The sequence below is a fragment of the Mytilus californianus genome, unplaced genomic scaffold (genome assembly GCF_021869535.1).
Source record: "Mytilus californianus isolate M0D057914Y unplaced genomic scaffold, xbMytCali1.0.p SCAF_3, whole genome shotgun sequence".
Lineage (NCBI taxonomy): Eukaryota > Metazoa > Mollusca > Bivalvia > Mytilida > Mytilidae > Mytilus > Mytilus californianus.
The window spans coordinates 29,079,866-29,095,488 of NW_026262679.1; the positions used below are offsets into that span (position 1 = coordinate 29,079,866).

Sequence of the window (15,623 nt, forward strand, 5' to 3'; positions counted from 1 at the left end):
CACTGTGGTTCTAAAACTGTATCACATGCCCATAATTGTCCTAAAGCTAAATGTCATCGTCAGATTATGAGGGTCTGAATAGGGATTCGTTATTTCTGTATTCTATCATTTTAGGCAATTTTTTCTAATCGTTATACCTTTTGTCGATCATTCTATATTCCATATATTCTAGTACCTCGTCATTTTCTTTTCTATATATTAATTTTGTCTGGTTATTTTTTGTATTCTATATTTTTTGGTCAATAATTTTCTATTCTATAAACCCCCATCCACGCCCTCATGTATAATGGAAGACGATTAACATTTTAGTATACATACCACCCGTTGTCACTTTCACCTGACATACAAACCATAAATTGTTATTTTTACCTGGACACGGGACTTATATAATTACGTAATAATAACGGATATAGTAAATTCAGTAGAATATAACCTGTATCAACGCACTGGCTTGTTAAATGAATATTGATCTGACAACTGTTTATCATATTTTCAGTTATTTTAAATTTGAGAATGGAAATGATGAATATGTCAAAGAGACAACAACCCGAAAAGAGCAGATGACAGCCGAAGGCCACCATATTTGATAAGGTTTAGTTTCTAATGAGACAGTAACCATCGTATTTTTAGAAAATCTCTAAACGGATAATGAGAGTTTAGCGACCTTGACTGGCTATACAGCCCAAGCACGGTCGGTCTCTAAAAGTTGCCGAGTTTAAGAACCTGTATCAAGAGATAGGCTTTACCTAGCTTTAGGTGTTTAAAAAAAATCCATTTAAGAACCAAATGTGGCTTCTTTATATTTATACCAAAATTGAGTTCAAGGCAGTATTTTGTCGAAGAGAACAATTACACATAGTGCAACATGCGAGAAGAGGTTTCATTTCCCTTATTTATTTTTTATTGAAGTGAGTAATCTTTTGAGATTACTTCACGGAAATATATTTTAAATGAAAAGGTGCAACTGGATGCATCCCTAAAAAACAAATTTAAATATATATATATTACCTGAAGATCTGTAAAAGCAGTGAAAGCGCTAGTAAAAGTGATGAATTGAAACCGTTATTATCTTTTATTAATTTTCTTATATGTTACCAGCATAACGGATTCTACTTAACTTTTCTTTATATATATATAAATATAATTTAAATTTGTTTGTTATATATATATATATATATATATATATATATATATATATATATATAATGACGGATATTCGTCAATCACTCAGCAATCCAAGTTACCTGACATCTAGAATAAGAGGTTTAAGCATACCCCGCGCTGGTCAACTTTCTGAGTTGTGGGTAAAATTCAATATACATGTAGGACTGTGAAACGGGAAATATACGAAATATTTGTTTTTACGTACGATGAAGTGTCATTCCCTCAATACATACGGGTCCACCGTGAATCTATTCTTATGATTATATAACGGTAAATGATGATCTCATTAGAGGAACAAATTAAGTAAAGATACATGTTGAAGCAAGAATAATTTCCACATGCAAAACATCAAATATGACGATCTCTAAATTAGTACGCGGCAACTTTAACTTTTACTTTCATAGACAATAACACTAGTAAATGCTTTATATACTGACATTGAAACAAATATACATAATAATTGCACATCTGTAGACTTTAATCTAGGTATCCCGCGTTATGTAAACCATCGCAAACCATCGAACAGCTCATCGCACTTCGGCGCAGACCAGCGCACTTCACGCGTGGCCATCAAACTTTATGATCTCCATTGCACCTCCGAGTCAAACACACATATATATTCCGATTTTCTAATAATGGTTTTTATTATTTTAATTCCCGTAGGTATTGCCCAAAGAAATAGGGTTTATTTAAGGGTTTACACATCTTCATAGCTAAAATATTTTGATACTTATATCACGAACAGATATCTATGACAAACATTTCTTAAATTGTCAGTATATAAATTTAGATTTTTTTTTAAGAAACGTAGGTTTAAGCTACAGCAGACTAAATTGGCTTTTGATGGATTGAAGGCTTATGTAAAAATAAGAAAATGTGGTATAATTGCTAGTGAGTCAACTATTCAAGAAAGTTCAAATCAAGAGGAATGCTAGCAGTTATATATATACGGCCTTCAATAATGAAAAAATACGGGAACTGTAAAGTCGGTTATTAAAGGCCCCGCTCCGACATGAAAAAAATATGAAACAATTCAATTGAGCAAACTAACGGCCTTCTTTATTTCAAAGCTACATGTATCTTGCCACAAAAAAAAGCCCAAATACATGTATATAACAGAATTGATGTTACGAAAACCACTGAACTACGTACTTTTGACTTTGGACAGACACATAAATACACAGAATGTTGTGAATGTGTATAGGCCCTTTATTGGTCATATAGCTCTACACTCCTATTTATTTTATACATTCTTTGGCTTTCAAATATTTAGCATTGAGCGTTCCTAGTGAAAGTAGATCCAGAAAAGCGTTATAGATGCATGACATTTATAAAGTGTTGTTTTGTGAGGGGATCAAAACGTAGGGATCGATGTTAATGTCTGTTTTATATGTGCAATAATATCGGCCTTCTAACTTTAGTGAAACTCTGCAGTTGTTCAGTGACGGATCCAGGGGGAGGGTTCAGGGGGTTGGAGCCCCCTTTTTTTGGACGATCAATGCATTTGAATGGGGACATATAGTTGGAACCCCCCCCCCTTTTTTGCCCTGGGTTGGGAACCCCCCTTTTTAAAATGGCTGGATCTGCCCCTGTTGTTTCATGTATTTGATATGCAAATTATCAAAAAACTAAAAGGATAAGATGGATGAATTAATAGTTGATCGTTTAACGTCCAGTGGCATATATTATAGATTCATTATCAGGGGGAGTACAATAATTATGATATAATGATGAATATTGGCAATCATACCACAACTTCTTTTTTATAAGAACGTACATGTGTAGATTTTCGTCTTTTACTGTTAACGACAGTGTACCCGGGAGTCAAAGCCGAAATCAAACTTGTGTAAATTTCTGAAACATACATTTCATTATTTAACCCAATGTAAAGCAAAACAAATAATACCGTTTTGAGCTGTAAAACCAAGGCAACCCTTTATACTAGTCAAAAGTTGCTGGATCGTGATAGATGCATACGAAACTTCAATTAATTGTTTGTATTTTTCAATCTTTTATATTCGATAAAGATGAACACAAAATCTATCGGATAAAAACTACCGATTTTTCTATAAGATAAAATTTATCCTTATTGGAGTCAAATTTGTCATATGGATTCATAAAGGACAAAAAAATGTCCTCAGTAACGGAACAAAAAATACTCCCATGGTAAAATAATCCGTCATTCTTTAATACAAAGTACTATTGTGAATTATTTTTTCGGATATTAATCTTTTAGACATACATTAAAAACAGTGTCCTTGATATGCAACCATGAACACAATGAAAAGTGAATCTGTGAAAGTGTTCCATGTTTATTCCATTTAAATAAAGACTTGTTATGATAATACAATATATTTAACTATTTTATCAAAAAAATTAAATAAAAAAGAATATCTTAAACTCATTAACACAATTTCAAGTTTAAAAAGTTCCTCAATTTAAAATCCTTCTTAAGGAATACGGGATATATTTGCGTGATCCTATACTTGTTTAATTAAAAAAATGCCTTCCAATACATATGTTTATTTGTATTCAATTTTCAACAAAACATATTTAGCTTATTTTAAATGAAAATAAAGAACAGAGAATAAAAACACTGTTGAAGAGAAAATACATATTCGTGTTAAATTCGCCTCAGTTTAATTTGTTAATTCAAGTTTGACATCTAGAATCTTAATCCGCAATCCACATTTACCCGACAATCTTGTATATTGTATTTTCTCAATGGAATAACCTTACGTGCACGTGACCATTAGAAACGAAGACAAAAATTATATTTGTAATGGTATTTATCAAAACTTAAATGTTTGAATATTTAGTAGAATATGAATTTGCCAAATAAGCGAAGAATTATAATCTTGCATTGTTCAACATTGGAGAAATGACTCAAGTTGAACATTAATAATGTTAATACTGATTCAATATTTTATTATAGTCTCACCACATACAAACATAAAATGAGAATCACAGAAATAAACATAAAACATTAAAACATTTGCATTGTATGTACCAATCTTAAAAAGAATAATGAGAGACTTTTAAGACACAATATATTTACTCATTTACATTTAAAATTTACAGTGTCCACCTGTACTATATGAAAATAAAACATTTTTTCTTTGAGAACTAGGAAATAAAAGGCCGTTTCTTTTCAATGAAATATTGTTAATGATTTTGGCAACAACAGCAGCAACATTGCCGTTATTAAATTAAAATATAAATTTTTCGCAATCTGATAATTAAAGCTTAAAATGTTCATTAAAATGTTTAGCTTAATGTATCATAATTTGTCGTAAATCTACATATAATGGGCATTTTAAAATGACATGAAGTTCATCTTCAATAGTAGAGCTACAACACATGTCATCTCGTGGACTTCTTTTCTTTCATACTTTCCAGTTTCTATTTTTAGTGGAGCTACCCCACATCTAAATTTTGCAAAAGCACTGTTGTTTTTAATTGGCGGAATATTTTTTAACAAATAACAGTTGGCCAACAGTATATTTTTAAGCCCATTTCGCTCAGTTGAATAGAAATTCCAATTTTAACTGTTCTGTTGTAGAAATGTCATCATGCTATTGTTTGTACGTAGAACATGTATCATTATATTAAAATGTGCCAGTCCCAGCCAAGATTCACTGAATAACCACGAAATGTTTACAGATGATAAATAAATTTTACACAAAAATTCATGAATCTGTATGAACGTTATGTACGACGAAGTTAATTAAGTGTTCACAAGAAAGTAAGTATGAATGTAAATTTTATTTAAAGTCGGAACATATATATACACTTTAATCGTGAGATAAAATATAAGCTTTGATGAGCTCTATAACCGACTATCATATAAAAACCGCAATGAATGAACGTTACCCGATTAGAGATGAACGTTTGACAAATGCACGTTATCTGATGTACACAGTTATACACGATTGACGAACGCACGATACACGGTTAAGAATGAATGATTGATGAACGCACGATACACGCACGATACACGCACCATACACGATTAAGAATACACGATGCACGCACGTTACACGGAAAATACACGGAACGATGAATGATGAGCGCACGATTGGTACACGCACGATACACGCACGATACACGCACGCAACACGCACGATACACGATGAACGCACGGAATAATGGTCAGTTTGAATTTTAGAAGGTCTGTATATTTCTTCATTTGAATGCAATATTTTTTTATTGGAATGTTATATTTTTTCATTTAAATGCAATATTTTTTATTCAAATGGTATAATATGTCATTCAAATGCAATGTTTTTTATTCAATTGGTATATTTCTTCATTTAAATGCAATATTTTTTATTTAAATGGTATAATTTGTCATTCAAATGCAATATTTTTCATTCAATTGGTATAGTAGTTTTTTTTATTTATATGCAATAATTGCATTATGGGAAATTCTTTGACGTCTTAAGGTCAAATTTGCAACAACGTTTCTGATTGGTCGGTAATTGTTTGGATTTCCCCCTTTCTTTTTCTAAACATGAGTGACCAAGAATTATAAAAAACGCGTCAGAATATCGCCCCTCTAACTAAATCTGGCGTTCGTGCGAGTCCTGTACTGGCTGTTAAAATCTTCTGGTCCTAACTATTATCTCTATTGCAAAATTTCGATGGTCAAAACGTTCGGATCACCACTTTTCAAAAACTTTCATTGTATATGGATCTATATAAGTATATCGTTTTTTTAACTAGATTAGACACCGTTGATTTTCCCGTTTGAATGATTTACACTAGTCATTTTTTGGGAGCCCTTAATAGCTTGCTGTTCGGTGTGAGCCAAGGCTCCGTGTTGAAGACCGTACTTTGACCTATAATGGTTTACATTTACAAATTATGACTTGGAAGGAGAGTTGTCTCATTGCCACTCATACCACATCTTATATCAATATACAACATAAACCAGACGTTTCTCATACTGTTTTCTTTTTTAATAAATCCTTTGCCGCGCGCTGTGTACTGATTGATACTTCAGCCGTCTGGGAGAACAAGATTTATTCCAGTACTAGTTGTAGTTAGCTTTGAGCAAACTTCCAGTAATTGTAAATAATCTTATGTCGGTGCGTTGTGTCTATTGTCTTAATGTTAGTTTTTTTGTGTGTCTCATACCGATCTTTTGAGTTAATCTAATTGCAACTGATTAGTGCTGGTTGTTCTTTTATTGTACTGTTACACCACTGTCCCAGCTTCGGGATGTGTTGAGTGCCGCTCACAAACATGTTGGTGTACTGTTACACCACTGTCCCAGGTTAGGGGAGGATTGAGATCCCGCTAACATGTTTGACCCCGCCACATTCTGTATGTATGCATGTGCTTGTCCCAAGTCAGGAGCCTGTAATTCGGTGGTAGCCTTTTGTTGCTGTGTAATTCATATTTGTGTTTCGTTCATTTTTTTGTATATTAATTCGGCCGTTAGTTTTCTCGTTTGAATTGTTTTACATTTGTGATTTCGGGGCCTTTTATATAGCTGACTATGTGGTAGGCTTTGCTTATTGTTGAAGGCCGTACGGAGACTTATAGCTGTTGATTTCTGTTTAATTTGGTCTCTTGTAGAGAGTTGTCTCATTTGCAATCATACGGTACCACATCTTCGTTTTTATATCAACCCTGCACTATTCTTTATTTGCCTGTCCCAGGTCAGGAGCCTGTAGTTTAGTGGTTGTCGTTGGTTCATGTCTCGACCCGTAATTGATATTTTGCAAATTGTTTTGTTATGTATAATTAGGCCGTTAGTTTTTTCGTTTGAATTGTTCACACTTTTCATGTCGGACCTTTTATAGACGACTTTAAAGTATCAGGTTTTTGTCATTGTTGAAGGCCTTACGATTGTGTATAATTGCTTACATCCACTTCATATTTGAACTCCGGTGGATAGTTGTCTTATTAGCAATCATATCCCATCTCTACGTTTTTATATTATGTACCTGACTTCTAAACTCGTGTTTTCCTGAACAAGCATGAAATATTTGTCACTGGGCGTTAACAATTAACAACAAAACAATCAATCAATTTAAACTTGTGTTAAATAAGAGGAAAACCATTTGATATTTATTTATTTGTTGGGGTGGGGGACAGAAGGATTTCATATATATGACATGAGTATGGTTGCCTGGTAAGAGCTGAAAAATAGGCACGATTAGCGACAGATTAAAATGAATAATAATGCCCTCTCTTCCCTTCCCCATCCTTTATCTATAAATTTAAACTGACCACTACGGAATAGCCCAATAGTGTTGAAAGTAGCGTTAAACACCAATCAATCAAAATCCCTTACCTAGAATATCAAATAATCTTCCCTTAACTGTTATTGTCCGTGTAGTTCTTATATTTATCCAGCTTATCGTCCTACAGGGATGTCCTACTAAGGCTGTCATACCATAAAAACGTTTATAAAACAGTTCACATTCTAATATATCTGAATTCATAAATTTATTAATGTTATTTAGACTAAACGACGCCATGTTTGTTATGTGCCTCTGACGTCTAGACAACATATCAAAAAAGAAGACGTGGAAGAGAGCCAGAAGATCTTCCCAATGCAAAAAAAAAAAAAAAAAAACAGAAATGGACTTCTTCTGGCTCACTACCGAAGAACAAAAAACGCGCCCCATTAATATGTTTTAAAAACGCCTTGCCCCTACCCTTTTCCCCCAAAAATTGGCATTGTTAAATATATATACATATATATAATCATCATTAAAATGCTATTGTATTTTTATAAGACCTACTTTATTACATGATCTGGGACTAATGACATCTATCTATAAGTCCAAGCATACAGTAAATTATTATAATATGAATATGTTTCTTGTTTTAATAACCACATTTGATGCTATGCATGAGTCACCATTTATCAGGACATGCATTGGGTTTACATAGAGAGAATAATGTGCAAAAAAATGGATATGGGGCGGGACCAAACCTATAGATAACATAAACATAATAAAGAAATGATGAAATATAAAGAATGCGTCGATTGTTTTTTGGTTGCCAAATGTCCAGTAACAAATATTTCACGCATGTTTAGCACAAATATAATAGAGATCAAAGGATAAAGAATAGAGTGAAATGGTAAAAACTAAAAGATATAGAATTATAGAAACTATCTTTAATCTGAATCCCCTCCCCTCACACACACACACACACATTAGCCATTACTGCAAATATGTCATATATACATCTCTATACAAATATCTTAATCTGACCCCCCCCCCCCTCCCCTAGACACCGAGGTTTTGGATCCGCCCCTGTTAGATGTATCTTATAATATTATACATTTTGTATGGGTCTAGATAATTGCTAAACGTACAATCCTATAATTTGTTGGATACAAATCATTAGAGATTTGTATCTAATTATATACTGTATGTTTTGAAATATGCCCTGCATACTTATTTATGCAAAGACATAGGTATATTAATTATTGAACTACTGTGGGGCTTGAAAAACAAATTCTATTAAGGGATTCGGAGATGTGAACAGTAAAAAAAAAGCTCAGCAACGAATCCTAAATGTAAAATGATGTGCGGCATAAGACATGAGAGCACATATTATAGATAGTCCAAAATGTGAAGTTCAGGCCTTATACAGTGTACGTCCTATGTCATAGGACTATTGTTGTAACATGGGTTAGTAACTGGTTCCAATTTATCCCGAATTGTCTTTATTAAAGAATTAGTTCCGGAGTATCACAGCTTAGGTCTCTTCATGTGGGTCTCTGGTTCTGCTGTCGTAATTAGGTGATTTTTTTTCTACATGAAGCAAAAAAGATGGGGCTTAGTCTAAATAATTATAACGTTCTGGAAGGCTTTTTACTCTTTTTATGTCTGCCTTCCTGCAACGTCTCTGAGGATCAAGAAAAGAAAAAATGATATAGCATCAGAGAACGTCATGATTACATGTATCTGGACTTAGAGGGAGGGCTAGCTATGCATTTTTTTTATTTCAATGTGTAGACTGTCGGGGAGTTTCTTCAGAAAGGGTTTTCATTGGAGGCGTTTTTGCCATGCACGCAGGCATCTGTTTCTATCCATGAACAGGTTGTGTGTCAAAATAATTATTATTACTTGTCACTCGCATTTTTTGCTCGACCTGGCCATTATTGGCATTACAGCCAGTGCATGAACTCGCACGAACGCCAAATTTAGTTAGGGGGGCGATATTCCGACGCGTTGTTTTAATTCTTGGTCACTCATGTTTAGAAAGAAAGGGGGAAATCCAAACAATTACCGACCAATCAGAAACGTTGTTGCAAATTTGACCTTAAGACGTCAAAGAATTTCCCATAATGCAATTATTGCATATAAATAAAAAAAACTGCTATACCAATTGAATAGAAAATATTGCATTTGAATGACAAATTGTACCATTCAAATAAAAAAATATTGCATTTAAATGAAGAAATATACCAATTGAATAAAAAATATTGCATTTAAATGAAGAAATATACCAATTGAATAAAAAATATTGCATTTGAATGACAAAGTATACCATTTGAATAAAAAATATTGCATTTAAAGGAAAAAAATATACCATTCAAATAAAAAAATATCGCATTTGAATGAAGAAATATACCAATTAAATAAAAAATATTGCATTTAAATGACAAGTTATACCAATTGAATAAAAAATATTGCATTTAAATGACAAATTATACCAATTGAACAAAAAATATTGCATTTGAATGACAAATTATACCATTTGAATGACAAATTATACCATTTGAATAAAAAATATTGCATTTAAATGAAAAAATATACCATTCAAATGAAAAAATATTGCATTTAAATGAAGAAATATACCAATTAAATAAAAAATATTGCATTTAAATGAAGAAATATACCAATTAAATAAAAAATATTGCATTTAAATGAAAAATATCAAATTTTTGCAACCAATGCCATGCCATAGTTGTCACTACAAGTACCATCAAAACATTTCAGAGAAAAATGCAGATTAAACGTGTTCCTAATAGTATCAGTTTTTTTTATATCAAAAGAAAATGAGGTTGCATGGTTTGTTCCTTATACCAAATCACCTACATTGATATTGGACTATCACCCTCATCGAAATTTCACAGAACAAACAGTCGGATATTGAGGGTAAACATATTGTGTCAAATATCACTGTTAAAAGTTCCATAACTCTAAAACGACCAACCAGAAATTATTCAAAATCAAAAGCGAGTCTAAATTCACAAATCTCAACTGCAATGTGAAGTTTGGAGTATTTTGATGCAATCCATCTAGACGTACAGAATTGCATTTATTAATCTGACTTTAAAAAGTGCCATAAATCTGAAATGACAAATCGAATTTTTTTCAAAATACGAACATATCTTATTTTCACATATTCCTAAAATTATATAAAATTCTAGTAAATCAATCCAAGCATGCTCAAATAAGGGGGCAACTTTCTAAATCGAAAGGGAGCTTACTTTTATCTATCCCAATAATAGCGTAAAGCTTTCAGGAAATCAGTGCAAGCATACTTGAGATCATAGGCGGTATATGAAAAATTGCCTTAAATTTAATTTGATGTCGTAAACTCTAGACAGACTCAACCAAATAATTAAAATCAAAAGAGAATTTTCTTCCGTCAATTCTTTTGATGTGTTAAAGTTAAATGAGAATTGATTAAGGATGTATTCTTCTGACGTTTCAGTATCGTTGAAATCTCGCTCTGGAATTATTTCCAAAACATGTGATACAAGTGGAAAATATCAATGAATTTAAAAAATATTATAATCAAACTTAACTCTGTGAAAAAAATTGTGTATTTACAATAAGTAGTTTTTGAGTAATTAAATTTTCAAATTTTATTACCAATCAAGTCAGTCTCATTAGCCAAAATGTTGAGAAAATGGGTGATGGGTACAAGAAATGATTTTACCAGAAACATGTACATCCCATATCAATTTTTTCTTTTCAAATTTCTTAGATATGTATTTTTTCAATCATTTATAAAAAAAAGATGAAATAATTTGCTTTTTAAGTTAAATTTATTCAGATTGGTCCAAAAAAAGTTTAATTGTGAAACTGTGATTTTTTTCATGATAATAGCCAAAAAATGTGTAAAAATTGATGAAAAATGGGAAAATCATCAGAATTGGGTACTTTCAAATGGCCGTAGCAAAAAAAGAAGTGCACCACCATATGATTTTTTCTTCACCAATTATTTTTTTACAGTCATTTAAACCCAAAAATCGGATTAAGAAAAAAAGTTAATTCTAGAAATTTTTGTCTCCTCAGAGGTAATGCAAATTGAGTTATCGTATAAAGTCTTAACTGATGGGCTGACCACGGTAAACTATAATACGTCCCGACAAAGACGGCTGTTTTAAACCCAAGCTTTCCTGAATAAGATTGTAAGTTGTTGCCTTTATCGTCCGTTCATTCTGTTACCCTTAGCTTAGCTTTTTTACAATTCCTATTCGATAATTTGGCATTGAAAAGCATCAGAAAACAATATTTTAAAATCGAGTTTTCCTTACTGCTTGTACGTTAGACGATTCGGTACAACCTATGTTAGTAATAACACACTCCAAATACATGGATTTATGTACCTGCATGGTTTCGGCCATGCTATCCGACTAAACAGCCTAAAATACAAGTATATTGATAAAGAAAGTAATATCATTCCAATAAAAGTTTGAAAACACGTTCAAGTGAGTGAATTTTCAAAACGCTTGTTTACAGCCATTTTTTCATTTTTATTCTGTGCTTGTAGCGATACAGAACTGTTGCTAAAGAGAAAAGCTCCACTATTGTTTGGAATATATTTTAAAAAAGCGGTATTCGATCTTCTTCAGGAAATAATGAAACAAATAACGAAATATAATTACCTGGTTTGTATATTATGTTTTATTTCATTTTGTTTGTAATATCCGCGATCACGATATGTCCTTTCTTTTCCGTACAGTGTTTAGGATAATTTTTTGCAATATTTGAATTGGCAAAGTCAATATTAAATTCCTTTCTTCACGGATGATTTTGTCAGTGAGACTACAAAGAAAAAAATGAGGCGCATTTGACTAATGCATACTTGCTCAAGAAATGCAAGTAGTAAATGGGAACAGGTATTTGAGGAGGCGGAGTTATAGCAAAGCGTCATCGCATTGTTGCATAATCCACTGGAAGTGACGTCGTCTTTGACGTCACACACATTGGTACCGGAAATGCATTCTGCGCTTTTAAGGGCTTATACATCAAGGCTGCTCCCGATATTTTCCCAGCGGCTCACGACTGCTCGTAAATCTTTTCGAGCTGCTGATGACTGTTTCTGATATTTATCAAGCTGCTCACCGTAGTTCCCGACGTTTTTTGAGATACTAACGGCTGTTCCCGATATATTTGTTTCGCTGCTCATAGCTGATCCCTATATAATTTTGTATTGCTCACGCCTGTGTCCGATAGATTTAGACATTCCATTCTCACGGTTGCTTCAGATATTTCCACGTTGCTCCATGCTGTTCTGATTAATATCCAATTTGCTTTAGTCTGCCTCCAGTATTTCTCAAATATTTTATTTCGTTTGGTTGCTACCTCATCCTCGTCTATGACAGAATATACTTTAATTACAAACATGTATTTGCACAGCCTATATAAATGATGTATGACAACCAAAGACATATTTATTAAAATGGCCGTTTGAATAAAATGTTCAGTCTTATTCAGAATCGCTGGGTTCTGGTTTCTGCGCCATTACGTATACTCTTGGAATTCTACTATTTATATTGGGAAAAGCTTTTATGACAGGTGGATGTCTAACATTATTTGGAAAATATTTTTTTGTTTGATAGTCGAATTTTAATTTCAAGTGTCAGAATAGTTTATCGTAAAAGTTCACCCTACAAACAAGCATATCTTAATCTGCCTTTTGTGTAGACCTAAATTTTCGATTATCAAATATTTGCACTATTATCGCATAATTCTTTGTTCATACTATCTTTTCATACTATCAGTAATATCCACACATGCACGTTTTAAATGTTGTGTTACTTCAATGAACGCGCTTTATTTGCATTTTTGTAATAATTAATACTTTTCCATTTTACCATGTCTAATGTTAAACCATTTGTTTTCCAAAAAGTCATGTATCTTTCGGAAGTCTTAGCTTTCATATTGTAACACAAACAATTAAATCAAATCAAATCAATATTACAGATTACTGTATACGATGTTGATGACACCAAGGAACCTAAACTAGAAGATGCTGTAGTTGAAGCAATTATCACAGGATGGTCACTTCAAGAAATAAACAGTATAACAATATTTATATAAAAATAAATGAAAAACAATGCACAACAGACAAATATTCAAAAAGGAGCAAAGTATTTATTATTAATTTTGTTGTATGTTATTATGTGTTCGTCATTTGTTTTATTCTGGGATCTTCAAGCTCATGAATCTAATATTTTAACATTAACATCCCAATTATTATCACATTGGCCTATTCTGTCTGTATAGGTTGCCCCCTCATTTTGTTAATATTACTGAACTATAAAAAAAAAAACACTGTCATACAATTGGGAGGTTTATAAAACCAAGTTTAACCCACCATTTTCTTCGGAAAATTCCTGTACCAAGTCAGGGATATGGCAGTTGTTTTTCACTTGTTCCGTTGATTGATAGCGTTTGATTTTGTCAAGTTTATGGACTTCCCTTTTTTGAATTTGTCTTGGAATTCGGTATTTTTTGTTATACTTTTTATATATATAAAGATGGATCAGACCTTGTAAAGATCGAGAAGCGGTATTTGGCATGTTTGACATATTTTTAAATGATAAGTTATTGGTTTTAAAAGGAGGAAAAACGATAAATGCGAGGGGATCCAACCTAACTACACAGAACACTAATGTTTAAGTACACGAACCCATGAAAACACGTGTGTTAACTTTCTCAAGCACTAGGGGCATCTATCGTGATATGATGTTCAAGTAAATACAATAAACGACTACCAATCCAGTATACCCATTTACTAACGATTGTACGAGAGACTTTATGGAAGTTATACCCATGTTAAGGCAAAATATGAGATACAAGTACGGATAGTACAAAATGTTTTTACATGTATTTTGTTTTCTGAAATTCTCTACATGTGTACAATGGACTTTGCAATGAAAAATGAACTTTTGTTCTCATTGTTGAAGGCCATACAATTTTCTTTGTATGCTTAAATCCGCTTCTTTTGGACTTTTTTGGATATTTGTTTCATTGTCAACATACCAAATATCCTTATTTTATCTCATTCTTATCTTAGGACATGATCTATCAAAATTAATAGGAAGTACAACAGCGTGAGAGCTTCGTTGTTTAGCAGCGAAGTACTTCATTCTTTGATACTATACTACTAAGCATTGGTTTACTTGTATTTTGGTCTTTTTTCTTTATTATACTGGAATTATAGTGCTTATGAAATGGTTTTATTGTGCTTTCTTTTGTTTCTATATTTTGTAGTCCCAATGATTGAGATATATAATAGGAGTATTGAATGACTAAATATTATTATTCGTTAGTGCTGTCTCATTGACCTATAACCAATATCTCCTCTTGATTCATCTAAACAGTATCCTTGTAGGCTACAATAAGTTTGCTCAGATATTGGCTCTTATATGGTTGTATGCTTAAATGAGCTACCAACTGCAAGTTCAACTGGCAGCTACTATGAACAAATTTAGAGAACTCATTAAACCCATGGCCATATCCCAATGTAATGGATCACTCATTAAGATTGCAAATTGTCAAAGTAAAACATTATTGTATTCACTCAGCTGTATGATGTCGCAATAGCAATTATGACTTTTAATGATATTTAAACATGCTTAACACGACCGGAGTTACTAGTGAAGCCGAAACTCATTCATATATACTCATACGTATCAGACTCTTCATTTTTCCTTTGATATCTTTATTTTTGCATAAAACTATGCGAAAAGATTAAGGAACGAAATATGGAAATTCACACGAAAACGTATCTATTTGTAACTTATATACTCAGTAAAATTATCAAATTTTAAGAATTCAATACCATAAATTGTTGAAAATCTTTCAACAAATCAATTCAAAAATATACATATATTTTTATGATAATTATCACTGGAATGAATTTGATAAACTAATGTTTTTTTATAGTTACCGATTAACAGTGAAAAAATATCGATAATAATTTAATGTTCCAATTAAATAAATTTCTAAAGAGAAAAGTTGTTAAGCCCTAAAAAACAGCCTCATAATTTTGTTTACGGATATAATTTGATATTTTAATTTAGATCACAAACAAGAAAATGGACAGCCAGGCGAAAGCAGACAGGATCAGACTATCACATCGAATGTTTTACAAGAGGGCAGCAAATCATCCGGTAAGATATTACCAATATTTTCAAGATGTTTTATTTTACATTCAGCAACATTTTTTGTGCTACAAGAGGA

The 15,623-nt window shown here is 32.2% G+C and overlaps 1 protein-coding gene across 5 annotated transcripts in view; it reads left to right on the forward strand.

Moving 5' to 3' along the window:
* Nucleotides 1-15,623, forward strand: part of LOC127734316 (transient receptor potential cation channel subfamily M member 2-like) — a 69,410-nt gene that overhangs the window by 15,207 nt on the left and 38,580 nt on the right. For all 5 annotated transcript variants that reach the window (XM_052244139.1, XM_052244143.1, XM_052244138.1 and 2 more), the window contains exons 7-9: nucleotides 11,923-12,040; nucleotides 13,359-13,455; nucleotides 15,464-15,553. In XM_052244139.1, coding sequence (XP_052100099.1) covers nucleotides 11,923-12,040; nucleotides 13,359-13,455; nucleotides 15,464-15,553 — 305 coding nt within the window. The remainder of the gene's footprint in view (nucleotides 1-11,922; nucleotides 12,041-13,358; nucleotides 13,456-15,463; nucleotides 15,554-15,623) is intronic.